The following is a 27,878-nucleotide window of genomic DNA, read 5'->3' as shown; positions in this document are numbered from 1 at the left end:
AATCAAGTCTCTACATTCTCTATGCCTATACCCAGGCGGCTGAGTCCCACTGGAGGAAGTCCAGCATCTAAGCATATGTAAATGTATTCTCATCAACTTCAAATTGGCCTACACCTTGGTTATCCTATTAGGTTTCTCTGGCTTCTCGCAGTACTTTTTTTAAAACTATTTCCACTTCTTTCAAACCTTGAACCCCTATCCTTACTCCTCATTCTTAAAGATGAATGACCTTCACCCTAACCTTGGAGATATCAAGTAGGAACATCCTCGCAAGTCGAAGAATGTATTCAGTGTCACTGAGTTGTACATGTAGAAGCTGTCACGTTGGTGTATGTTCTACTGTGTATACTCTCAACATCAACAAAATAAATTTAAAAAAACAAGCAAAACTTGAGTCTGTCACCCTCCTCTCCTGCCTTATCTGTCACCTTCTCTTGATAGCCAGAATTCCTGAGAGTTACTTACCTTGCTGCTTCCATTTCCTCATTTTCCACTTATTGTACTGCAGGCTGACTTCCAGTTCCATCTCTCCAATGAACCAGCTCTCAATCAGTTATTTTCGTATCACTGAGCCTGATGGGGGTTTTTAGTTCTTTATCGTGACCTCTCAACAGCATTGTACATTACCGCTCCTCCTGCTTGAAACTTCCTCTTTCCTGGACTCCCAAGTTTCAGCACTCTTGGTCTCCCAAGGTTCCACACTCCTGCTTCTTTGAATACTTTTTTACCATCTCCGTCAGCTCGTTTTTTTTCATCTTGGCTATTAAGGGTTGAAATTCCAGGGTGTACTTCTGGACTATCTTTTCTTCTTACTCCAGTGTCTCATTTACACCCTTGACTTCACTTACCATCTGTATGCAGATTACTCCCAAATTTATATCTCAAGCTTTCTAAACATGAGACCTATTTATCCAGCTTTTTATTTTCCTTCTCTTGGATGTCTCAAAGGCCCCTCAAATTCAACATCATCTAGAATCAAACTTCCTGAAGTCTGTCCCTTTTCCAGTATTTTCTGTCTCGGAATGGCACCACCATCCACCTAGTTGCACAAGTCAGAAATCTAGAATCCATCTTTAAGCCCTTCTCTCTCTGTTCCCTGTATCAGATCTGTCACCAGATCTTGTCCCTTTACTTCTCAAGGCTGTTGAGCACTCCACCCCTTCTGTACCATCACCACATTACTACAGAGTACCTTCTACCATACTTTGCAAACTTCGTACTGAAGGAACAGGCGGGTTTTTTTCAATCTTTAGCAGACTGCAACTTTTGTAAGATTCAACACAAGTTAATAATTACTTATGAGAAAAATGAAAAACATACCAAATACAAGTCTTCTTTTTTGTTATTATTAGATTCAAGAGACATAAAATACTCTGCCAAATGGCTATAGAAACTTCTCAATTTCTGTGTCATTATCATCATGAACCAGTAACAAACCATTTGAGGACTGACATCAGTCCACAGACTCCCTTTAAGTGGCAATGGCCTAGATCAAGGGTTGGCAGTCTTTTTCTGTAAAAGCTTAGATAGTGAATATTTAGACTTTATGGGCCATATAGTCCCTGTCACAACTATTCAACTCTGCCATAACTACTCATCTCTATTGTAGTACAAAATTCAGCCATAGACAATATGTAAACAGACGTGTAAAGCTGTGTTCCATTAAAACGTTATTTACAAAAACAGGCAGTGGGTCGGATATGGCCCACAGGCCACACACAGATTGCCACCCCCGGCCTGAACTAGTGGAATATACTTTTAAGTGGTTTACTTACATTTACTCTGTCCCCCCTTGAATTCATTCTCCATTATTGCAAGTAGAGTGATATTTTCAAAATGTCGTCATGAGCATGTCACCCTGCTTCCTGTTGCTATTAGAAGGCTTACAAAGGCCTGTGTAGTCCATCCCTTCCCAGCTTCACCAGCCTCGTGCCACCTTAATTTTCACTGTGTTCATTGTATCCACACTGGTCTTCATTCAGTGCTCCTTATCCTGTCCACGCTCCCTTTCACACTGAGGCTTTGCACATGCTGTTTTCTGTCATGGGAACTCTCCTTCCCCTGCTCACTGGGTTAACTCTTCCTCAGCCTTCAGATTCCAGTTAAGAGTCCTTTCCCTAAGGAAGACTTCCCTGACCTCTCTGTTTAGATCCAGTGCCAAAGCAGGAGAAGCCAGAATGTTTAGCACAGCAAATTGGGGAAGAGAGTAGTAATTGCCCCTTGATACAGGTTCTGCCTAGATACATATATAGAACTGGTTTGAAATTGGCAGAATATCTTTCCCTCTCACTTTTTCAAATTTGCAATTCAAAGAGAATATACATAGCCATTTTTATTATATAAAGTGAGTATGGCATTGAATTTAGACTGGAGAAAGCATTTGAAGATGGTTTTAGTAAATTATATTAGCTAGTCTCAAAATATTTCTAAGCTGTCAACCAGGACATGGAAATCCAATATTACTTGAAATTGATTTTGTCGTCATTTGGACAGTTTGGGGGAAAGTGGCACCAATTCCATCTTCATTGTGAACCATTGGTTCTGGGACTTGTTCACGTGGCTGAGAACCAGTTTTTGAAGAATCCCACCAACTATCACTACATATAGTCCATTGCGTGATCTAGAAACAGTTTTAATAGCAGAAAGCCTGACTATATTATATATATGCCAGTCTCCCCAACACACACGTAAAACTGCAAGGTATAATTGAAGAAGTCATATATGAATTGTTCATATTTGCAGCTTGTTTGCTGGTGTTGTGTGGACTTGCACTCACAGTCAATCTGTAGCAGGTATAAGTTTAAGGAAAAAACATGAGAGAAAATATTAAAAAGTCCATCCCACAGTGAGATACCACTGTTGTTAGGTGCCATTGAGGCAGTTCTGACTCATAGTGAACTTACGTATAGCAGAATTAAACATTGCCCAGGCCCACGCCATCTTTACAGTTGTTGCTATGTTTGGGCCCATTGCTGCAGCCACTATGTCAGTCCATCCCGTTGAAGGTCTTCCCCTTTTACACTGACGCTCTTTTTTACCAAGCATGATGTCTTTCTCCAGGGATAGGTCCCTTCTGATAACATGTCCAAAATAAGCAAGACGAAGTCTTGCCATCCTCACTTCTAAGGAGCATTCTGGCTGTATTTCTTCCAAGACAGATTTGGTGGTTCTTCTGGCAGTCCATGATATATTCAATATTCTTTGCCAACACTGTAATTCAAAGGCATCAGTTCTTCTTCGGTCTTCCTTTCTCATTGCCCAGCTTTCGCATGCATATAAGATGATTGAAAATACCATGGCTTGGGTCAGGCACACCTTCAACATCAAAGTGACATCTTTGCTTTTTCAACTTTAAAGAGGTCTTTTGAAGCAGATTTGCCCAGTGCAGTAAGTCGTTTGATTTCTTGACTGCTGCTTCCATGTGCATTGATTGTGGATCCAAGTAAAATTAAATCCTTGACAACTTCAGTCTTTGCTCTGTTTATCATGATGTTGCTTATTGGTCCAGCTGTGAGGATTTTTGTTTTCTTTATGTTGAAGTATAATCCATACTGAAGCCTGTAGTCTTTGATCTTCATCAATAAGTGCTTCAAGTCCTCTTCACTTTCAGCAAGCAGGGTTGTGTCATCTGCATATCACAGGTTGTTAATGAGTCTTCCTCCAATCCTGATGCCCCATTCTTCATATAGTTCATCTTCTTGGATTATTTGCTCAGGATACACACCTATTAGAGTGGCTTAAGTCCAAAAAACTGCTAGGGAGGATGTGGAGCAACAGGAACTCTCATTCATTGCTGGTGGGAATGCAAAATGGTACAGCCACTTTGGAGACAGTTCGGTAGTTTCTTACAAAGTTAAACATAGTCTTACCATAAACCTGTTGGCATTGAGTCGATTCCAACTCATATATGATCCAGCAGTTGCGCTCCTAGGTATTTACTCAAATCATTTGAAAACTTATGTCCGCAGAAAAACCTGCACACGGATGTTTATAGCAGCCTTATTCATAATTACCAAAACCTGGATGCAACCAAGATATGCTTCAAAAGGTGAATGGATAGACAAACCATGGTACATCCATGCAATGGAATATTATTCAGTGATAAAAAGAAATGAGCTATCAAGCCACAAAATTATCTAGAGGATCCTTAAATGCATATTGCTAAGTGCTAAGTACTCTTTCCTTACATGATACAGCTTCACTAGTGTGTAGGTGCTCGTGCATACACACACAAGACAGAAAGAAGAGATAAAAGAAGGATACTTCCACAAAGAGGTGGAAGGTGTTGGTCCTTGCTGACAGCATTATTAAAAAAAAGACAAGGTAGAAGAACAGGCTGAATTTATGTAAGAACAATTTTAGAAATTTTTACCTGCACTATTAACATTTTTAATGTCTACTTCATAGCGGGCAATATGCTAAGTGCCTTCATATGCGTTATATTATTTAATCTTCATGTCATCCGGGTGAGGTAGATCGCCTTGGCTTTGTAAATTTGCAGTGACACTGAGCCTGTGCAAGCTGAGGTGGCATGCCCAAGTCACAGCTCCTGCCACGGTGAGCCCTGGTCTCCTGACTGCGTGTGGTTTCTGTTCAGCTGCAGCTGTTTCTCCCCAAGTTATGGGGCATGAATTAGCTTGTGTCCAGAGAAATCCCAGGTAAAAGGAGTTCAGGACTGCTTTAGGGAAAAGTTGAGAATAATTTTTTGCTTGTAAGCTCCTCAATAACAGGACCCATGTTTTCAGTATCCCCCACCTTTTAGGATTCTGTCAGGTATGTAGAAGGTTCCCAATAAAGAACAGTGCATGAGTGAATTAGTATATAAAATAGGTGTGTACCAGACTCTAATACTTATTGTTTATATGTGATCATATCACTCCCTTGCTTAAACCCTTCAGTGGTTTCCCATTACCCTTGAGGTAAGTCCAGAATCTCTCACGTGGGCCCTGAGGCCCTGCCTGCCTTTTCACTCTCCTCTGTCACCGCCCTTCCTCTCTCTGCTTAGGCTGCACCATACAGTATCTCAAACGCACTCTGTTCTTTGAGGCACCACCAAGTACTCATGCAGTTCTTGTCCCCCTTTCTTGACCTGGCTTATTTCTAGTTGCCATCCAGGTCTCAATTTAAATATCATGACCTTAAAGAAGCTTCTCTTATTATCACTCCCACCTGAGGTGAAGTTAGGCTGCCCAGTTACATACTCTCACGACACCCTGTACTTCTTATTCAAGAAGCACTTTACAGGCACACCAAGTCATTTAATTACTTTTTGAAAAAATCTCTTGTTTAATGTCTGTCTTCCTTACTAGATCATAAGTTTAGTGAGTGCATGAATGTAACTTTCATTCACAACTATGCCCACAAAGCCTTTACCATGCAGGAAATATTTCAAACATATTTGTTAATTGACTATATAAATGGGTACAGCTAAAATATTCAAAAATAGTGCTATTTAATTACTACAGCATCTAGCATAACTGTTAACATACAACCTTGACATAATCTATTCCTGACATGCTTCTCCCGCCCCCATTTCTGTACGGAAATATAGAAATTATTAAATGAGAACCTAGTTTCCTGTGTAAATTTTTACCAAAAACACAATAAAATATTAAAAATGAATAAACAGATGTTTTGCAGCCTCCCCAAGAAAACATACTGAGCATCCACTTTCAGCTTCTTAAAGAGTTTAAAACATTCTCTGATTCTGTTTTCCCATTCATTTTCTATTTTCCCATTCATTTGCCTAATATCCCTCCTTTCTTTATTGTATAAGGGCAAAAGTAAACACAAGAGAGTCCAAATTAATGAGCCAGTATGTCCGTATAAGCTGGCCTTTCTGTGGTTCAGGTTCTAAAATGAAATAATCTGAAAGTAAGCTGTGTGTTGAAAGAGTGACCTAGATCGTGCTGCATTCGCTTAGTTCATTGATTTTTTCCACGCTGATAAAACAGAATTATGTTAAACGTATAAGGCCACTTATGTTATAGTCGCATTCACATCTTTACAAATAAATATGTCCAACACACAGCATAAAATTAAATTATTGATTTTAAATAGGCCTAAATCACAAGATAGAATTATCTTGCAAAAAAGGGAGAGCCATCTTGCGTACAGATTTCCCAGGGAGGCGGGGGGACTTTCCGATAAGGCTCTTCCTTATGTTCTATCTGTTGGTAAATTTTCATGTTTTTGTGACTTGATCATCCTGAACTGTATCTCATGCTTGTCTCCTCTTGTTGCTTAATCACACATGCAACATTGACAAATGACCTTCTTTGTATCAGCCAACTGACTGACCTTGCCTTTAGTACTAATGGCTAGACGGAGCTGCTTCCAGCAAAGCAAACAACTGTGTGTTTTAGAGGGTTTTTTGTTTTATTTTTATTACTAATTCCATCGTGTCTTACAGAACAGCAAAAACTGGAGGGCAGCAGTTGACCTTTGTGGACGCCTTCTTACAGCCCATGGTCAAGGCTATGGCAAGAGCGGGCTGCCTACCAGTCATACAACCGATTCATTGCAGGTAGAATACCTTCTGATTGCTGTGTTTTTAGTTGGCTTGTCACAGTTTTGGGACATGGAAGGGGATGTGGCCTTCCATGCCGATAAGAATAATTTTAGAACAAAAAGTGGATTTTCATGTCCTGAATTTAGTCTCCTTATGGGATTACTGTAGTTCATACTTTCCTAATTATATCGTACATTTTATACTGATATGAATTGAGATTCTCACACTACCATATTATGAAGTAAATGTTGTACACCCCAAAGGTTCATTCGCAGGGTGCCCAGTACTTGATTTACATAGTAAAGACCACGTGGTATAAGGTTGACTGATGGATTTTACCCCTTAGGATTGGTAGTTGCTGCTAGATTGTGATAGATTCTGAGGTATGTCGAGGCCTACTAGAAAAGAGTGGCAGATCAGCCAGTTACGTCTGCCATAGGGGAGTGATGGTACTTATGCCATGTGCTTGCTGTCCCTGGTATAACAGAATCACTTGCTCTTCAATTTAAAAAAAAAAAAACGCACAAAAGAGAGTTGTAAAAGAAAGGAAACTAGAAAGAACAGCTGAAAAAGTCTTAAATGTTTACTTTCCATGGGGAGTTTTTTAACTTTTATTCTAACTTATAAGGGAATCACCCAGAATGAAGCAAATCACCAGTTACTCCGAAACAACGAAGAGCTTTCGAGAGGGAGAACTTTAGGGAGACCTGATGATTTATTTATTTCAGGCATGTTCCTTTGTCTTTAATCTCTCTTCCCACCACGAATTGATGAGGAAGATCAGAAAAAGCACCTCTATGCTTCCTTCTTCCTTACCTCTCCATTCATTGGTTTGCTAAGTGATAGGTGATTTCCTTCCATAACACTCAAATCCTTTACTACCCCACCTCCAGGCCCTCATGGGAGTATCGCTTTAGCCCCCTGCATGAAGTTATTTCAAGTCTCTCTATTCACATTCATTCAACACACTGTCATCAAAGTAATTTTCCTAAAGCACAGTTTTGATCATTTCACTTTCCTATTCAAAAACTACCGATAGCTTCCCATTGCCCACCAAATTCAATTTAAGCTTCTCATCTTATATACAAATAACCCTCTACAACATGACCATAAACAGTAAGCTATAATGAAAAGGATGTTAGGTTCAGTTTGATTCCAATCTTTTAATGACAGTGCTGACGATGTGCTCTTTGAGCAGTCACTTCCTTTTGGGCCTCATTTGTTTCATTGGTAAAGTGAGAAGATTGAATTAGGTCATTTCTAAGGTACCATTTAATTCTAAGTCTCTGATTCTGTAGCTCTCTAATTTTAATTTCCACCATTTTTCTAAATGTCTTCTGTGTCCTGGCCACTTGGATAGCTTACTGTCCTCACATACATCGCATACTTCCCACTCTCCTGCCTTTGTTCTGTTTCCTGCAGCTGGAAGACCCACACCTCGCCTCTTCTGGGCACTGTCTATTGAAATTTTGTTTATTCTTCAGTGCCTTCCTCCAACACTGCTTTATCTACCATCCATTCCTGAATCTCCTTGCCTTCCCTTCCTCCAGCCTGTTATCTCTCCAGTTGTTTATTTTTGTGTCCTTATCTCCTCCCTTCATCATGCCCCCTACCTTCCACCAAATTCTGTGCTCCTTTGGGGAGGGGATTGTATCTTTTTATCTTCATAATACCTAGCATAGTGCTTTGTACTCATATTTTGCTCAGTAAATATTTGTTGAATTAAATGGAATCAAATAAACTCATTTACATTATTATTATTAAGCTCAAGAGTATGTTTATAAACATGTAATTATGCAAACGTACAAGGAAAGAAAGTTAGTTTGGCCCTTGATTAAATATAGGAGGCATCAAGCTCTGATACCGAATTAATAGGAGATAGGAATTTCTGAATTTGATATTTGTAAAAATAACCTGTCATTTCCGTTATATTTTGTGTTTTCAGCTTTGGTTTGTGAGACTGGCACTACTGGTGAAGTTGGGCCTTTTCCAGAATGCTGAGATGGAATTTGAACCCTTTGGAAATCTAGATCAGCCAGACCTTTATTATGAATACTATCCTCATGTGTATCCTGGGCGTAGGGGTAAGTCATTGGTCTTTAATCTTCGTGCTTTTGCATGTGTTTTGCTTAGCTTAGCACATAGTTAGGAATCCTCAGTTGTCCTTATTTCACCCAGTCCTGAAAAATCATACAAGTAGCCTAGCAGCAGCCTTGACTTACAAAATGACTTCAATAAGTTTTGTAAACACACTAAACTAAAAGTGTTCATTGATTCACTCATTTAACAAATGTTTAAGGAGCACCTGCTATGTCAGAGCGATTGGTATAAGATTTGGTATAAGGACTAGTTGGAAGGCTCTCTAACTTTTTTGTAGAAAATACTTTATATAATGACCTAGTACAAACATACGCATATAAACAAAACAAAAGTATTTATGAGACAATACTTAATCCTTACCACATTGAGAACACTATGATATTTTCTATTAGTCTCAGTCTGATTTAATTTATTATAAAAAATCTGGCTGCAGCCCACCAATGGGTTTTCACCCATCATTTATAAAACACTGGGTTACAGCACAGGGTAGTTCTGGGAGGGTGGGGCCATAAGAATGGCAGTAGGCAAAGGCCAGATTATGTGGAGCCTTCTGGGATGCTAGTAGCCCTGAAGTGGAATGTACGTCTCTTGCTGGACAACCTTATAAATATCTTTGAAACCCATCAAATTTTCATATTAAATAAAAAAGAATTTTGGAAGGATTTCCTTTTTTTTTTTTTTAATTGTGCTGTAGGTGAAAGTTTACAGAACAAATTTGTTTCCCATTAAACAATCAATAGACAAATTGTTTTGTGACATTGGTTGCCAACCCCTCGATTTGTCAACACTGTCCCCTTCTCAGTCTCAGCTTCCGCATTTCTATTTGTCCAGTTTTCCTGTCCCTTCCTGCCTTCTCATCTTTTCTTTCTGGGCTGGTGTGCCCATTAGTCTCATATACATGGCTGAACTACATGCATTATTGTTTGTTTTATAGGCCTGTCTAATCGTTGGCTGAAGGGTGAACTTCAGGAGTGACTTCAGTACTGAGCTAAAAGGGTGTCTGGGGGCCATACTCTTGGGGTTTCTCCAGTCTCTGTCAGACCATTAAGTCTGGTCTTTTTTTGTGAGTTAGAATTTTGTTCTACATATTTTCTCCTGCTCTTTCCAGGACCCTCTATTGTGATCCCTGTCGGAGCTGTAGGTTGGAAGGATTTTTCATGAGGAGCAGTGCAAGCATAATCATTAAAAGCACGGGCTCTGTGGCCAGACTTCCTGGCTTAAATACTGGCTCTTCCATTTACTAGCTGTGTAATCTTGGGCAAGTTACTTAACTTCTCTGTGCTTCAGTGACCTTATCAGTAAAACAGGGATAAGAATCATGATTTAGTATGTGTAAGTTGCTTAGAACAGCAGCTGACCCATTAAAATTACTGCTTTTGCTGCTTTTCTTATTCTGTTCTTAATTCAGTAGTAATACACTTTAGATTATAATTCTGCTACTTTTTGTCAATCCCCTGGTCAGCGTTTGTTGAATGCAACAGTGGAGCTACAAAGAATAGTCCTTGTTGTCAGGAAACTTACAGCCTAGTTGGAGTAGAAAATATAAAACAGTATCGAACAGTACCAGACAGTATGGAGGCCTGATTAATAATAAAGATTATAATTGCTACAGGAGTTTCAGAAAAATAAAACTGAGTCAACATCTTAATTAATTTGGTTGGTGTTGGCAGGCAAAGAGATGAACAACGGAGGTTAGAAGTAAAAATCAATTTTTTAACTTTTTTGTGTTGTTTTTTCCTTAAAATTCAGATTCTGTTTCTTTTGAGGAGCTATAGGGAAAGATGGAGGACTTGGCTTTATTCCCAATGCTTTATCCTTTCCTTTCACAACATAGGATTGGTAGGAATGAGTCTGTGTTACTCTGAGTTTTTGCAGAACTGAAAGAGGATTTTTATCATTTTTAGCATGGGGTGCTTTCTGACCGTTAGCCTCATTAGTATTAAAATTCTGTTTCTTCCTTCTGACCAAGGTAAGTTAACTCTTACAGAAAAGAAAACAAAAAAAAAAGGAAAGGTAAGTTTTAATACCTAAAATAGGGCAAAAATCAAAGAGATTTGCTTGACTGGCTTGGCTTGATGTAGTGGAAGTGAACAGACCAAGCTGGGTAAACTTAGAGTCACAAAGGGACAAAGATAAGTGCTATCATCCACCCCAGCCCTTAATTTTGTAAAATGTGTACTCTCCCAGTGCGTTGTCCAGCCCAGCTGGCTTTCCATATGACCAGAGGGAGAGCCAACCAAAGCCAAGGAACCCACGTGAATGATAACGTTCTGAAGTACCACCCAGTCTAGCCTTTGTGTTGCCAATAGGCAGAAGAACCGGGGTGAGATGAGGGGGTCAGCAGACTTTCTGAAAGGGCCTCTCACTGACATTGCTGGCTGACAGGGCCTTTGCTAACTTGGTAGAGTGCCCCTGTTTCTCTAGAACTATAGCTTCTTTGTTTCTGGTGTAAATTAAACATATCTTCACTTCCTCTCTCAGAATCTCTCTCATCCCACATCTAGTTCTAGGAGGCATCCAAGTGGTCATAAACTCCGCCAGGTGTGACGAAGTCTCACCACACTGCCCCCGCAGCGTTTCGTCTGCTCACTCTGCATGTGGGTGAGCCCCACATCTTCGAACGCATTAGAAACTTGAAACGTAGCATTGGGAGAGATACGGCCATCTCCTGGTTACTCAGCAGATAGTTTTCTGGTTTGTCAATTAACCAGTGTCTCTGATTCCATCATTTTTCTTTCTCATTTACCCTTTCTAGCCATTTGAGGTTCATCCTTTCCATGGAAGGCGATGAGCAAACTTCCAACCAGAAAAGAGGCGTGCATCTGTTTGGCCACATCTTAATGGTTCTAACGAAAAGGTGTTAGATGGAAGGGTTAAGGGGGGGTGTGTGTTTCAGGATATTTCTGTTTAACAAAGTAGGCCTGACAGCCTTGATAATCCAGAAGTGACTCATGTCCTATTTCTCATAAGTCGCAGCTATGCTTTCCTTCCGCATAAAAACAATCGTCTCATCTAGGTCTGCAGGACTCCACCTCCAGCAGCCTCCTCCACAGACGATCCCTTCGTCGTATTGATTACACAGATGGCCGGAAAGCCAGACCCTGCTGCGTGTGTCTTGGAATTGGCAGCTGATTTTGATAGTTGTTTTGTCTGTTGCTAACAAAAAAAACTCAGAACTTTTAATACACAAGCCCATTTCTTAATGGCTGTAAACTACCAGGTACCCTGTTAAAGCAGTGTTGTTGTTGGTGTTGTGTGCCGTCTAGTCGATCTGACTCGCAGTGACCCGATAAGACAGAATAGAAGTGCCCCCATAGGGTTTCCTAGGCTGTAATCTTTACAGGAGCAAATCGCCAGGTCTTTTCTTCCACGGAGCAGCCAGTAGGTTGAAACTGCCGACCTTTCGCCTAGAGCTTAGCCATAACTGAATTAAATGCTCTGATTTCTTCCCCTGTTGAAGTCCACATAAGTGGTTGATTCAAAATGACTACTCAGGAATACCTGGGTGGCACAAACTGTTAATGTACTCAGCTGCTGACCGAGAGGCACCTTGGAAGAAAGGCCTGGCAATCTACTTCTGAAAAATCAGCCATTGAAAACCCTATAAGCACAGTTCTACTCTGACACACATGGGGCCTTAATGAGTTGGAATTGACTTGATAGAAACTGGTACTGTACTAAGACTGTATTAACAAAATGACTACTCATACATCAGCTGCTTCTGAATTCACCACTCGCGTTTATGAAGAGTAAGACCAAAAAGCAGGTATTTCCTGCAGTGACCAAATATAAAACCTCCAACTCCCCACTGATTGCCAGTCATCACCAACCTGAGTGATTCACATCACCTTTTATATTCTGGTTTGTAATGCACATAGACTTCGCCAACACTGTTTACTCGTCTTTAAGGAGAAGAATTTAATAGAGTTGACACTGAGCTTCCTTTAAAGTACGGAAGAAAATTCTTGGGTTCAGATATAAAACTACCTGTTATCCTTCCCCCTGAACTCTGAGGCTGTTTTTTCCGAGGATGTGCAGGCTAGAAAGTGCGCCTCTGGTTCTGCCTGAAATTAAATTGCGTTGGCATATGGATAAAGAGAAGATGGTAGCTGTGCATCAAGCGGCTAATTTAAATTATGAAACGGACATAAATCATACAGATATTTTAGCAAAAGTGTATTAATGTTCATCCACAATAATATGCTGAATGTTCACTAATTTTTCTTCTCATTTTGTGGTGTAACAAGCATAAATGTAAGATTTTGATTCATTCATTTCATTTTAGCTTGCAATATATAAGCGAAGCAAGTCATTCAAATGTGCTTGAGAAAGGAGGCTATAATGATACAAACAAATAAATAACTTTTATGAATGAGCTTTAATATATTTTATTTAAATATTAGACAGACTTTTTGCCCATTCAGAATATTCTAATAAGACATGTAATGAATCATGTGTTAAATTAATGAAGTTTTTTTTTTATCCAAGAAAGAAACAGTATTGTAGTCTTATATATCTCTCTGACATTTCTGGCAATTTCATATAGTTCCCTTCAGCCTCTCTTACAGAACAGTTAGATTTGTTTCCAGACCCTCTCCACTGTCTCGTTTAATCTGTTGTTTGGAATTTCTTTCTTGTTCACAAAAAAAGAGTGATCCAACTGCTTCGCAGCCTGAATTCTGAGTGATTTGGGGAGGGGATTCACAAAGCCACAACAGGCCTGAGTAGCGCTGACTGTGGCCTGGCTGCTCTGCTCTTTAATCCTTTTCTTTTGCTTCTTCATTTCTCAGTCTCTCTTCTCCCTTTTCTTTGTTCCTTTTCTTGCACTCCACTTACTGCTTCTTCCGTTCATGTTATATGTCCATCCCTAGAACTCAGGGCCCAAGAGGTTGGGTTAGAAGCTGCTTGCATCAGGCTTTTTGATCAGACTTCATATAGTAGGGCAAGTAGAGGCCATTCGGAGCTCTAGTTTGTATTTAGAAACCAGCTGGTGGGGGGATTGTGAGCAAACTGTTCACCATCTTTTCATTAACTTGTCGTTCACCGCATCCCTGCAGGACACACTGAAAGACTATGCAGCTCTCAGCTACCTTGGATTTGACACATTATGGTTAAACTCGGCAACTGAGCCTCTCTACCTGTAATTGTCATACAGCTTCAGGAAATTCAGAGGATCAATATTGGCCGTGCTGTTAGAAGATGTCAGAACAACAAGAATAAAAATAGTTTGCAGAAAACTTGCTCTTAGCCACTGTCTTATCTCTAAAACCTGAACTTCAGTTGCATAGCGATACCATATATCATGTATTTCTAGGGGCGTTTTTAATTTAATTAGAAACATCTGAATTGCTTTCCAAAGTAGCTATGCTAATTTATACTCCCAAAAACAGTGCATGAAGATTGTTCTTCCACTTCTTTATCAATAAGTACCATCAGATTGGCGGGTCTGAAATTCTACCTTTTGTTCTTTTTTTATTTTTACGATTTCTGCTGAGTTAGGTGTCTCTCTCTGTTTATTGGCTGCTGGAGTTTCCTCTTTTGTGAATTAATCTCATATTCTTTGCTTATTTTTCCACTGGTTTATCTTTTGTTATTGATTTGTTGACGTTCTCTATATATTCTAGGTATTTGCTCTTTTGTCTGTCAATAGATCTTGAAAATATTTTCTCCATTCTAAAAATATTATTTAGAGCCCTTGGATGGCGCAAACAGTTTATGCACTTGGTTGTTAACCTTTTGGTTTAAGTCCACTCAGAGGCACCTCAGAAGGATGACCTGGTGATCTGCTTCTGAAAAAGTAGCCATTGAAAGCTTTATGGAGCACAGTTCTATTCTGATACACATGGGGTCACTGTCTTAGTCGTCTGGTGCTGCTACAGGAGGAATACCACAAGTGGATGGCTTTAACAAAGAGAAATTTATTCTCTCACAGTAGAGTAGGCTAGAAGTCCAAATTCATGGTGTCAGTTCCAGGGGAAGGCTTTCTCTCTCTGTCAGCTCTGGAGGAAGGTCCTTCTCATCAATCTTACCCTGGTTGAGGAGCTTCTCAGCACAGGGGACCCTGGGTCCAGAGGACACACTCTGCTCCCAGTGCTGCTCTCTTGATAATATGAGGTCCCCCACTCTCCGCTCACTTCCCTTTCCTTTTATCTCTTGCAAGATAAAAGGTGGTGTAGGCCACACCCCAAAGAAACTCCCTTTACATTGAATCAGGGATGTAACGTTAGTAAGGGTGTTACAATGCCACCCTAATCCTCTTTAACATAATCTAATCTTGCCTCATTGACTACAGGCAGAGATTAGGATTCACAACACATAGGAAAATTACAATCACAAAATGGAGGACAACCACACAATACTGGGAATCATGGCCTAACCTAGTCGACACGTATTTTTGAGGTACACAGTTCAATCCATGACAGTCGCCATGAGTCTGAATTGATTCAGTGGCAACTGGTTTATATCAGAGATAAAAATGCAAAATAATTATGTCTTCGTCATTGGGATTATGCCATGTTGACTGAAAAAGGTGAAGACATCTATCCTACAGGTTTTTGTCCCCCTAACTGAGCTACAAAGCACTGTTGCTACACACCATCTGCTGGGGCATGGAAATGCTTTCTGTGGTGTGTTCTTAGATTCTGTATATAGTAACTAACGTATCTCATCACCTGAAGCTTGAGAGAGCACTGAGGCAGCCTTGCTGAATTCCTTGTGCTTACATGCTCTCGGTTCTATACAATGCCATTTCCTTCTTTGGTACGCCTTGAATTTCTAATCCGCCACCGCTGTACCTTTCTTTAATGGGAATCAATGGGATGTACAGTCTGTTTAATGTGTGTTCTCCTGTGATCTCCACCCACATCATCTTTGGCCCTGTGAACACACCTACACTTGTGTCTCCCTCTAATCTTTCTACACACCTCTGCTCTCTGCTTCCAATGCCGCCTCAACATCCCCAACCCTCCCTGGAACCCTATTGCCATCCCACCTCCGAGAGAACAGTGGCGAGAAGGAAATGGCAATGGTCGTCATAGTTGACAGCCTTTCCCCAAAATTAAAAGTGGCTTTGCTTGTTCATTGTTAGCGTTGGCAACTTCAGAATTACTTTTCCTGTTAGGACTTTAAAATACCTTTATTTCCAAAATCCTGCATGTCCTTTCTGTTTTGAGAGCCCTTCCTCCAAATGCCTGCAATCACCATCTTTCTTCAGTTTGCTTTAAAGTAAATGATTTTTTACTTTTTAGTTATTACACTAGAATAGATTGTTTCTCGTGCTGTAGGGTTTGTATGGATGAGAAGTGTTCACAGGGATTTTATCTATGGATAATACGACTAGATCATTCATTGACTTTTTATCTTCCAAAACAATGAAATGGCATTCCTGATAATTTATCCATTCCTGATATAGTTAATTTCAGCCTCTCTTAAACCTACCACCATCTTTTTAATCAGTTGTTTGGAATTCTCTCTCTTGTTCAAAAAAAAGAATACTAATGAAAGTGAGCGTGTAAACTTACCTAGTACCTTGAACTTTCAGAGTACTACTCTACATTGAATAGTTCAACTTCCCATGCTACAAAAAAGTAGAGGGTCAGCGAAAGAGCAGAAGACCCTCAATGAAATGGATTGACAGTGTCACTGCAACAATGGGCTCAAGCATAGCGACGATTGTGAGGATGGTGCAGGACCAGGCAGTGTTTCGTTCTGTTGTGCATGGGGTCGCTGTGAGTTGGAACTGACTCGACGGCATCTAACAAGAGGGAAAATATGAGGTTAAAAGAGCTGTCATTGAAAATAAATATGCTTCGATTATTTTTAAAATGTTGTTTAAGAAATGCAGTACCTCTTCTAATACTAAATTCAGATCTGTTGGTTTAGTTTTAAGTTATTAGAGCTATAATGATTTCATATGAAATCTTATTTCAGAACTTAATCCTAGTGGATTACCATCAAGTCATACTAAAACTGATGGAACAAACACTTAAATTAATTGGATGCTAAATCTCTTTACCGTTCCTTCAGCTACCTACTTCTTCTGTGCAAGTAAAGATAAATTGTCACTGGATCTTTAGTCTTTTTCTTCCCTCCTTCCATAATCATGAAGTTTGCATTTCTAGATCTCAAACTAGATTTTGAAATTGTTTATCAACACATAACCATAAATGATAGCTCAGAATTAAATGTCAGACTGTGTCTTTTAAATGTGTTTTTTGTTTTCTGTTATTGATTGGATTGTGTCCCCCGAAAATATGTATTGGAACCCTAATCCCTGTGCATGTATATGTGCTCTCCTTTGGGAACAGGATTTTTGTTATGTTAATGAGGCCTTGTTGGTGTCCAGTGTGTCTTAAGCCACTTATTTTTGAGATCTGATATAAAAGAGGCAGATTAGCCAGAGAAGCAAGCAATCACAAGTGGGGAAAGATTTATGCCACATGGAGATCTCTAAGGAGCTGAGGAACAGAAGCTGAAAAGACAAGGAATTTCCTCCAGAGCCAACAGAGAGTAGAAGACTGCCCCTAAAGCCGATGCCCTGAATTGGGACTTCTAGCCTCCTAAACAGTGAGAAAATATATTTTTGTTCATTAAAGCCACCCACTTGTGGTATTTCTGTTATAGTGGCACTAAGAAACTAAGACATTTTCCATCACGAAATTAACTTACCTCCCAGAGTTAGCATGTTCTCTTTAGGTTAGATCTCCAGTGTACATTACTCTATGCTAGCATTCTTTAACATTTATCATTTGAAGCATTCTTATTATTTTCTTCCTTCTGAGAAGGCTAGTTAGTTAATCTTACTGCTAATCATGTTCACCATTTTTATGAACTTTGGTATTTCCATTCTTAGAACAAATTATTAAAGATATGGAAATTTTCAGATATGGGCTTCCATTTCTACCATTAGAATACCCCAACGAAGGCCTGTTTGTAGTCTGTCTTGCAGAAGAAATACAGGTAGTCCCTGACTTACGACAGGGTTCCGTTCTGATGTAAGTCAAATGCCTTCTTTTTTTTTAGTTTTCATTATTATTGCCTTTTGTTATCAGTATCTTTATAAATCCCACCTTTGAACATCTTCAAGTGAACATCTGAGGATGATAACATCAGAAAATTACCCACTGCAACATTGTATGTAGTACATATTACTAACAATAAGATGATAAAAAACGGATAGTCGTAAGTGTGGTTCGTCATAACTCGATACGTCATAAGTTGGGGACTACCTGTATTGCAGTGATGTAGACCTTTACCAGTAATGGGCTATAACTGAAGTCATGCCTATGTCAGATAGAGTCATTTAAATGTGTTTGCACAGAGGAAACCTAATCCAGTCCTAAATTTTTCTTTATGTTTCATGGCTCTAAGAACTTTGGGAGAATTAACCATTTAAGTAATAAATATTTAATGTAAGATATTTTTACCCTAGGATTAGCGAAGTATGTTTTTTGAGATTTACAAAATTCAGAGCAGAAGTCTTAGATAATGCTGAGGGTTATTTTATGATGAGTATGAGTGAAGCGGCGTTCCTTGTCAGCCCACGTACACTGACCAGCATCTTCAGTGTTGAGTAGAGAAAGGATAGAAACCAAATACACGTTTTACCCCCGCGTGGGCTGCTTACTAAAGTCTGAAGATAAGGAAAGACATATGGGCACAGGAGAAGACAGAGGGAAGATATTCAGAAAAATAAATACAATTCACTGGCCACAGTACAATGCTCTTTATAACTTGAAAATGAGATGGAAATGCTGAGTTTGTGCCTCATTGAAGAAAGTAAAGGGCAAAGGATAAGGGTGGAGGTTTGTCTTAGTCATCTAGTGCTGCTATAACAGAAATACCACAGGTGGATGGCTTTAACAAAGAGAAGTTTATTCTCTCACAGTCCAGTAGGCTGCAATCCAAATTGAGGGTGTCAGCTCCACGGGAACGCTTTCTCTGTCAGCTCTGGAGGAAGGTTCGTGTCATCGGTCTTCCCTTGGTCTGGGAGCTTCTCTGTGCAGGAACCTCAGGTCCAAAGGATGCACTCTGCTCCCAGCACTGTTTTCTTGGTGGTGTGAGGTTCCCATGTGTCTCTGCTCACTTCTCTCTTTTATATCTCAAAAGAGATTGGCTTAAGACACCATCCAATCTTGTATACCTCATCAGTATAACTGCTGCTAATCCATCTTATTCCATCATAGTGATAGAGTTTACAACACATAAGGAAATCACATCAGATTACAAAATGCTACACAATCATACAGTACTGGGAATCATGACCCAGCCAAGTTGACAGATATTTTGGGGGGACACAGTTCAATCTATGACAAGGTTTTTGTAGCATGTTCGCTGTGCTAGCCGTTGCATTAGGCATTTATGCAGAGTTGCCGAAGCATCACACTCAGGCCTCACAACAACCTGGCCAAGTGTAAGCATTCCAATCCTATTCTGCAGACGAAGAAACAAAGGTTCAGAGATTGCATAACCTGCCCGGCACAAACAGCTCGTGAGCGGCTGAAAGCCCAGACTGTTTCTCCTACACCATGTTACAAAAAAAACTGAGACTACGGAAAAAAGTGGTATATCCCACTGAAGTTAAACTAAAAATTTCCACTTATATTTCCTTTTCATTTTTCACCACACAGCAGCAAGGCCTAGCTCATCTCTGGTGCATTTCTCTTTGACTTATCTGCGGTGGCAGTATAGATTTGCAACACTACAGGGTACTGTATAAAATAAATTTTGTAGGAGTATTTTCACTTAATTTTTCCTAAATAATGAGAATGCTTCTACAGTATTTATGCCAACCTAGATTTTGGCAGGGCATGACTGTACATGGGAATCTTCCAGAAAAACAGTTCCACTAGGAATTATCTTTCCTTACAGATTTTGACTAGCCCCTGTTTTTTTTCAAGGCTCTCTCTCCCTGCAGGAGAGAGGCCTCAGGGCTAGCGTGAAAGCTTGCATATTTTATCTCGTGTGACTCCTGCCCTTGGCATTAAGTATTTCACTAAGATTCCAAGTGTAACTCTTCAGAGACTGAGAGAAGCTGGATTTGGCCAGACTAAGAGAATCTGTTTAAAGATACTTTAATGTATATTTCTTTAAAACAAACAAAACAGTATACAGCATTGTCCTAGTTATCTAGTGCTGCTATAACAGAAATACCACAAGTGGATGGCTTTAACAAAGAGAAGTGTATTCTCTCACAGTCTAGGAAGCTGGAAGTCTGAATTCAGGGTGCCAGCTCCAGGGGAAGGCTTTCTCTGTCAGTTCTGGGGAAGGTCCTTGTCATCAATCTTCCCCAGTTGAGGAGCTTCTCAGCGCAGGGACCCTGGGTCCAAAGGATGTGCTATTCTACTGACTCTTGTTTCTTGGTGGTATGAGGTCCCCTGTCTCTCTGCTCGCTTCTCTTTTATATTTCAAAAGAGGTTGATTTAAGACATAACGTAGTCTTGTAGATTGAGTCCTGTCTCATTAACATAAGTGCCTGTAATCCTGCCTCTTTAACATCATAGAGGTAGGATTTACAACACATAGGAAAATCACATCAGATAACAAAATGGTGGACAGTCACACAATATTGGGAACCTAGCCAAGTTGACACATATGTTTTGGGGACACAGTTCAATCCATGGCAAACATGATAGCAGTTTCTGTATGTATTTTATTGAAGAGATTGACTAGTTTACTTGAGGATAATTATCATCTCTTTCATCTTATGTATCCAGTGTTTACCTAACCTAGTATCTGGCACTTACAAGGTCCTGAATAAATGACTTTTAAATCAAGTTAACACATTCAGCCTGGAATTAACAGACAGTCTTTCTCCAGCTATTTCTTTTTCTTGGTTTCATTCTATGAATGCATATTTTTTCTAAAAAAGGATCTTTTTCTTTCTGATTTAATTTGTTTTATTTCTCATTTTGCACTTTTGTACGGGCCCGTGCATGTGCGTGTGTGTGTGTGTATTTTTGTCTTTTGATTTTCTTTTTGTAAAGGTATTCAACCTGCATAAGACCTTTTCATTGGCACAAGTTAATAAACCAAGGGAGAAGAGGAAGAAACCTTTTTTTTCTGAACTTCAGTCTTAGCTTTCTTCCAGTTATTTCTCAGAAAGTCACAAATAGAGACAGTGTGCTTTAGAAAGAAAATGACACTGGCTCTTTTTCACCCAACTGTCTTTCTTTTTGTGTCTGCCTGGGTCGAGTCCACATTTCCAGATTCAAGTCACAAGGAAGCACGTTAAGTGTGTCTTGCTGCTGGCATTTATCCTGGGCCTCTGAGAGGGGCTTGGAAAGCCGATGCAGCGAAGCTTTCAACTTGCACTTCGGCGCTGAACTGCTGCAGAGAGAACTGGGTGTTGGTTATGTGTGGGCAGGTTTGGATGAACTGGGACTAGGGAACGTTTGTTTACTTAATAAGAGACCATATACACAGAGAGAAGAGGACGTGAGGGGCAGGTGCAGTAATAATGAGGAAACAACCATCTTATTCATGCGCCAGGACTCCAAGCCGATTATTTTAAGCTTCCATTTCCGATCTGGACTGGAGGACTGTGACTGCCTGAATAGGAGGAACAAATCACTGTGAATGGAAATGGAGAGACTGAGAGGTTCTGCTGAGTTACTGTGACTTTTTAACCATTACATGGAGGGGAAGAGGATGCGTTGATATTTTTACAACAACATGTTAAATTGTTCTTCTTTTTCTTTAACACGTTGAAATTTACTTCTGAAAAATATTTTGCTGCATTAATTTTTGTTTTATTTGTGATTTTATTCAACACGTCCCCCAAATTCAAGGAAGAGCTGAGTAAATTTTGTTCACCAGTATATTTCCCTCTCCCAAAAAGCAGTAGCACAGCGAGCTACTCTGAAAGCCTAAGAGATTTGAAGAGAGCAAAGAAACCCTGTTTGCTGGAAGTGGAAGTGTTTAACCACTGTTGCTCCCGCTCTTGGCCTTCAGAGCACAGCCTTTGCGTGCATGTGGAAGGTTCCAATGTTGGGGTCCCCAGGGTTCACCACTGTCGTCAGTGGAAGTTGGAGAAAAGGACTGGCAGAATTTCTTCACTTTCCTTTCCCTTAGCCCTCATTTTGTCTTTAAATGCCTGTATTATTTTTAAAAAGCTAGGAGATATTGAAGAAACAGAATCTATAACTAAGCAGGGACATTTTTCTTACATGATATATAATGAATATATAATACTGGTTACATGTTTTTAAAACAGTCCCTGGGTAACACAAATGGTTTGTGCTCAACTACTAACCAAACAGTTGGCGGTTCAAACCCACCCAATGGCACCACAGAAGAAAGGCCTGGCCATCTGCTTCCATTAAGATATAGCCAAGAAAACCCTATGGAAGTCCGTTCTACACTGTAACACGAGGTCACCATGAGTCAGAAACTATTCAGCGACAACAGGTTACATGTTTTAACTTGATCGTAATGAACTTGGATGTACAATTTGAGACATTTTTATAAAAATAAAAATGATACTGCTTGACAACTTTTGCGTTAATAAATTTTAGTTTCACATGAATGAGGTAATGATTTCAAGCACTGCTTCTCAAACTTTGGTGTTCATACAGATCACCCTGGGATCTTGCCAGAATGCAGTTTCTCATGCAGTAGATCGGTAGTGACGTCTGAGGTTCTGCATATCTAACAAGATCATAGGTGATGAAAATGCAACAGGTCGCAGGACTGGACTCTGAGAAGCAAGGTTTTAGATTCACTAGGGTTTCCAACTCTTGGAGGTCAGCCTGTATGTTTTCACTGTTTTCAAAAATTTATTGATATCTTCTTCTACTACTTACATATTTTTATCCAACTAATTAAAATCAAACCAAACCACAACAGTTGCCATTGACTCGGTTCTGACTCATCGCACCCCTGTGTGTTTCAGAGTAGAACTACACTCTGGAGTTTTCCATGGCTGTGATGTTCCAGAAGTAGATCACCAGGCCTTTATTCTGAAGCACCTCTGGGTAGACTTGAACCACCAACCTTTCAGTTAGTAGCCGAGCACTTAATTGTTTGAGCCACCCAGGAACACCAACTAATTAAAGTAGCTTTCTTTTAATTTGCTTTTTGTCTCTTTGTGCTAAAAATAAGTATCTCATTCAAAGCTTGCAAATTTTGAAGCTACATACGCCATATAGAAAATTACATTTTCATAACACTTTACATCAAACTGCAGAACAACTTTCTGTGTTTTAACTATGCAGACAAACCACATGCACTAACAGGTTATATTACAAAAGTTCACATGTAAATTCAGCTGCAGTCTGGACACTATGGTTTCGAGGGACATGCAGGCCAGTTGGCATAACAAAGTTTATTAAGAAAATGTTCTGCAGACCACTTTGGTGAGTGGCGTCTGGGGTCTTAAAAGCTTGCGAGCGGTCATCTGAGATGCCTCAATTGGTCCCAACGCACTTGGAGCAAAGGAGAATGAAGAACACCAAAGCCACAAGGAAAATTTTAGCCCAAGAGACAAAGGGCCACATAAACCAGAGACTCCATCAGCTGAGACCAGAAGAACTAGATGGTGCCCGGCTACCACCAATGACCGCCCTGTCAGGGAACACAACAGAGAGTCCCTGACAGAGCCAGAGAAAAGTATGGAGCAGAACTGAAAGTTTCTTTGTGATTGAATTATATCTCAAACCAAACCAAACCTGTTGCCGTCGTGTCGATTCCGACTCATAGCAACCCTATAGGACAGAGTAGAACTACCCCATAAGGTTTCCAAGAAGTGGCTGGTGGATTTGAACTGCTGACCTATTGGTTAGCAGCTGGGCTCTTAACCACTGTACCACCAGGGCTCCATATGGACAAAAGTAGAAATGATATCCCTTAGTCTCCTTTGATAGTTGTCTAGACATATTTAAATACAGCTTTATGGAGAAAACCAACATATATTTTATAGCTGGCACCACTGAATGCTTTACCAAAGAATAAAGGGATACTTACAAAATAGTCTATCAACACTTCCTCTGGGCCGTCTGCAGACACCTCCTTAAGGTGCACCAAGTAAGAAAACGTGCTTAATTATTGCAGACAAATGAACTCAGCTCTGATTTTGATTCCAGGCTCCCTGGTTCCCTTTTCCATGCGGATCTTACATGCGGAACTTCAGCAGTATCTGGGAAGTCCCCAGGAGTCACTTGATAGATTGCACAGAATGAAAACCATCTGCAGCAAGGTAAAGATCTCTCCAAAATGGCTTTCCCCTCTTGATTTGAGAATACGCTCTTAATGTCCCTTCCTAACAATAATAAACATTCTACTTTGTCCTCTCTCTGTCCCATGCAGCCCACTCTAATGACCATCACCACTTTTTCCTTCAAAAAGGGAAGGCGACCTGGTTCCACATGACCATTGTATTCCTCATTCTTGCTGAAATAATTTTTAGGGACCATGGATGGTTTTTGAATCCTAAAGTCCTTCTTGGTATTTACTAGATAAGAAGTAGGCAAGTTTTCTCTTACGTAGAAATCACATCTTAAACATGTATCTAGGCTGCCAGTTGAAGTACTTAAATGTGCTGTCCCATTCATGCATTCCACAAATATTTATTGAGCGCATACTTTGTGTCAAACAGACACTGGAGCAATATTTAAAGAGATAATGATTAAGAGTTTTCTAGAATCAAAGCAAATTATACTGTGTAACGATGACCATCATTCATAATACTGTCTCATTAATTATTAATCAATAGAAGAATTAAAAGTGCTTTCTTTTATTCTTGGTTGTGAAGTAACCATTATATGGAAGGCGCCAAACTGTTACAGCAACAGAAGATCAAATTATATACACTAACTGGCATTAGAAAGAAATGGGGGGTTTAGAATCTTGGCCGTTTTCAGGCTGTGGATAGCCCTATACTCTTAGATTCTTCATCTTCAGGATAGGAGTATGACCTCCCCTGTCGACCTCACGATGCTACAGTATAGTTTAAATTAAGTAAGTTATGTGGAAGTGCCTTGAAAACTCTAATACCAACCAGGTTTTAGAATCAGCAGTGCATTATGGTTTTTTGAAAAAATAAAATTATATTTGTCAAATTCCTTCTTTCAAATCTCAACTGCTCTTGACAGAAGTTTTATCTAATTCCAAGATGGTGGTGTTATCAGTATTACTAGTAAGGAAGTAAGTGTCCTTCCTTACCTGCATATGTTTGTCTTCTCTGAAGCATAAACAGACTTTCCTAGGTACCTTTTTATCCCTAGACTTCATTAGCTTCCATTTTTCAATGCAGTAACTTAAAAGGAAAAAAATGTTTGCTTTCTTTTCCTTTGATCAGTTGATGGGAAAATATTGTTACCACCGTTTTTTAGATTGTAACACCTTTTTAAATTGAATCTTAACAAACACAATAAAGTATATTTATTTTCAGAAATAGGAAGCATATAACTTGATATTGAGAAATTCTAAATCAGTGGCCTTCTAATCACATTACCTCTGAATCACTTTGGGGGAAATGTTTATAGTATTTGAGATAAAAATGTCTGAGTCTTAGGGTGGTTTGAGGGTGGAAAGATCAAGTCAATTGAAATACCTTTGCAAGTAAGTTCTCCTGGGCCTAAAGTATTTTATACTTGTAGTATTAAGCTCCTTGTGTGCATAATAACCTGTTGCCATCGAGTCGATTCCAACTCATAGTGACCCTACAGGACAGAGTAGAACTGCCCCATTCGGGTTTCCAAGGAGCAGCTGGTGGATTCAAACTGCCAACCTTTTGGTTAGCAGCTGAGCTCTTAACCATAACAGAATGTAATAATTAAAGGAACCACTCACCACTAGTTGTGGAGCAGTGAGGGGGAAAAGATGGGCTAAGCAGTGGAATCTTCCCACGGTACTGTTTTAGGCCACTTTTACTTATCTTCCGTAAAACGAACACTTGTATAGTGTTCACTGTGAATCCACCATTGTTCCTAAGTGTTTAACAAATATTAACTCATTTAATCCTTATAACATTCCTATGAAGTAACTGTTGTTATTACCCAAGTTTACAGATGAGGAAACCGAGACACAGAGAGGTTAAGTAACTTGCCCAAGATCACACAGCTGGTAAGGGCCATAGCCAGGATTTGAACCCAAGCAGTATGGCTCTAGCTAGGGTCCATGCTCTTAATCACTGTCACATCTGAAGTGAGAAGGACCCAAAGAGGCTTTCTTCTCTTCCACCCAGTGCCAAAGTTTCTGCTCCATGTAAATGAGGAACCTATGTTATTATGTTCAGTGGTGAATTAAATCTGCTCAGAAGACCCCTGTGATGAATGTTTGAAATACCCTCTCCCAGTGATTGGTACCTGTAGATGGGGTCAGCCTTATGGTTTGTTGGACTAGGTGTCCTTCCTCAGACTCTTAAGGATGGTTTCATCCCGAAGTGACCCAGTAATGACTGTTGACAGCTAAGAGTGGGGAGGATAGAGATGAAGCAGGTTTGGTGCAGTCACAACATAGGAGCATTCATCTTATGCAGACATAGCCTTAAAACAGCAAGAGAGAGAGGGAGGTAAGAATTTAAATAGAGTAGGGAACCTGCTATCAGTAAGTAAATGTGACTTGTGTATCTCTTATTCCCTTAGTTGGTCTCAGATTCTAGTGCTTCTCATAATGTGAATATATCACCACACCTCATATAACTCTGATGTTCAAAGATATTTTTCTTACGGCATGACCTTAAGTGTAAGCCAGTACTTCTTACAATGCTTAATTGAAAAAACGGGAATTCCAATCCTGGAGGAAAAACAAGTAATTGGACTTACTAAGACACGGTGTGTTGGTCTTCAGCCTAGAGTTTTCATGGTTGATTACAATATGTAATTTTATTTGTCGTCTTATATGGTGACTTTAAGCTTGACTTCTCCCCAAAAGTGAGTGTCAACACCACTGTAACATAACTAGTTAATGCTTTAAAAAAAAAGACAGACCTAGAGCATGATCGTACATGAGCCAACCTTAAATTTCTCCTATCACCCCTGTGAAAAATAAGAAATACAATCCTTAAATTTCCTTTCTCGCTTCCTTTCAGTTACGGGCCACGTAGTACCCTTTGGAGCATTCTTTACTCTTCCAAGGCTGGTTTGATGTTTAAGCTGGTTCCCGCTGGAGATCAGTATTAGGCACTTTGGGGCATAGAGTGATTTGTCTCTGACCCCGCAACTCTCATCTCAGGACAGCTCTGTCTGGACTTATTCATTTGTTAATGCAACAAATATTTATTGAGCACCTACTGTGTGCTTATTGTTGTTGTGGGCCGTCGAGTCAATTTTGACTCACAGCGACCCTATAGGACAGAATAGAACTGCCCCATAGGGTTTTAAAGGAGTGGCTGGTGGATTCGAACTGCCAGCCTTTTGCTTAGCAGCCGAGCTCTTAACCACTGCACCACCAGGGCTCCTACTGTGTGCTACATGCTGGCAATTCAGTGGTGAACAAAATACGAACGCTGCCCTCAGTGAGTTTACAATCTAATAGACAAGGCTTGTCTCACCCAGTCCTTTCATCATGGTCATTCAGAATTAAAAAATAGAAATTTCTGTTCATGCTAGAATTTATTTACTCAAGAAGTGAAAAATCTAGAAATAATAAAACCTAACACACCACTATTGTGACAGTATTGATTTGGTCAATTAAAGTTAAGAGAATTAAATATGTTACTTCCATTCAGGTCTGCCCTTTGGCATGACCACTGATTCTCTCTGGTTTCCAACTGTAAATAGTAGGCTAGACTGAAAAATCTGTAAGATTCTATCTAGAATTAAGATTCTGGTTTTTTAAGTCTTTCATAACTCAAGGAATAGCCTTGGAAAGATTTAGACCTACAAATATCTTACCAAGAGCTTGCCCTGTGTGGACTATACTCTTTCCTGTTTTGTTTAGAGCACTCACCATGCGTTACCCCCACCCAAGTGCAAAAGCAGCTCTCTTCTTGGCTCAGCTTACTGGGTTCAACATGGATGCTGATGGTAGTGGTAGCGATGATAGCGATGGTAGCCATTAACATGTATTAAGTGCTTTCAGTGTAACAGGCACCGTGATTAATGTTTTACATTAATTTTCTCAATTAATGCTTACAACAGCAGTACAAGGCAATATCCCCAACTTACAGGTGAGGAAACTGAGCCTCTGAGAGGTTAAGTGTTACTCAGAGTACTGCAGTTAGTTAGTTGTGCGGCTTGCGTTAGATCTCAGGTCATATGGCTCCAGAAACGTCATACTTCACTACTCCCCTATACTTATCTGTAAAATCTAAGACTATCAGTCCTTC

At 39.8% G+C, this 27,878-nt stretch overlaps 1 protein-coding gene across 5 annotated transcripts in view; it reads left to right on the top strand.

The window, feature by feature from the left end:
- TRAPPC12 (trafficking protein particle complex subunit 12) overlaps window positions 1-27,878 on the top strand; it is a 127,473-nt gene that overhangs the window by 51,430 nt on the left and 48,165 nt on the right. For 4 of the 5 annotated variants that reach the window (XM_023728291.1, XM_004373089.2, XM_023728292.1 and 1 more), the window contains exons 4-6: window positions 6,413-6,526; window positions 8,457-8,595; window positions 23,692-23,804. In XM_023728291.1, the coding sequence (XP_023584059.1) occupies window positions 6,413-6,526; window positions 8,457-8,595; window positions 23,692-23,804 (366 nt within the window). The remainder of the gene's footprint in view (window positions 1-6,412; window positions 6,527-8,456; window positions 8,596-23,691; window positions 23,805-27,878) is intronic. The other variant, XM_023728293.1, reaches the window with a different exon arrangement.

Source organism: Trichechus manatus, unplaced genomic scaffold (assembly GCF_000243295.1).
Source record: "Trichechus manatus latirostris isolate Lorelei unplaced genomic scaffold, TriManLat1.0 scaffold00023, whole genome shotgun sequence".
In the NCBI taxonomy this organism is placed as follows: Eukaryota; Metazoa; Chordata; class Mammalia; order Sirenia; family Trichechidae; genus Trichechus; species Trichechus manatus.
This window is presented reverse-complemented; position numbering and strand designations above follow the sequence as displayed.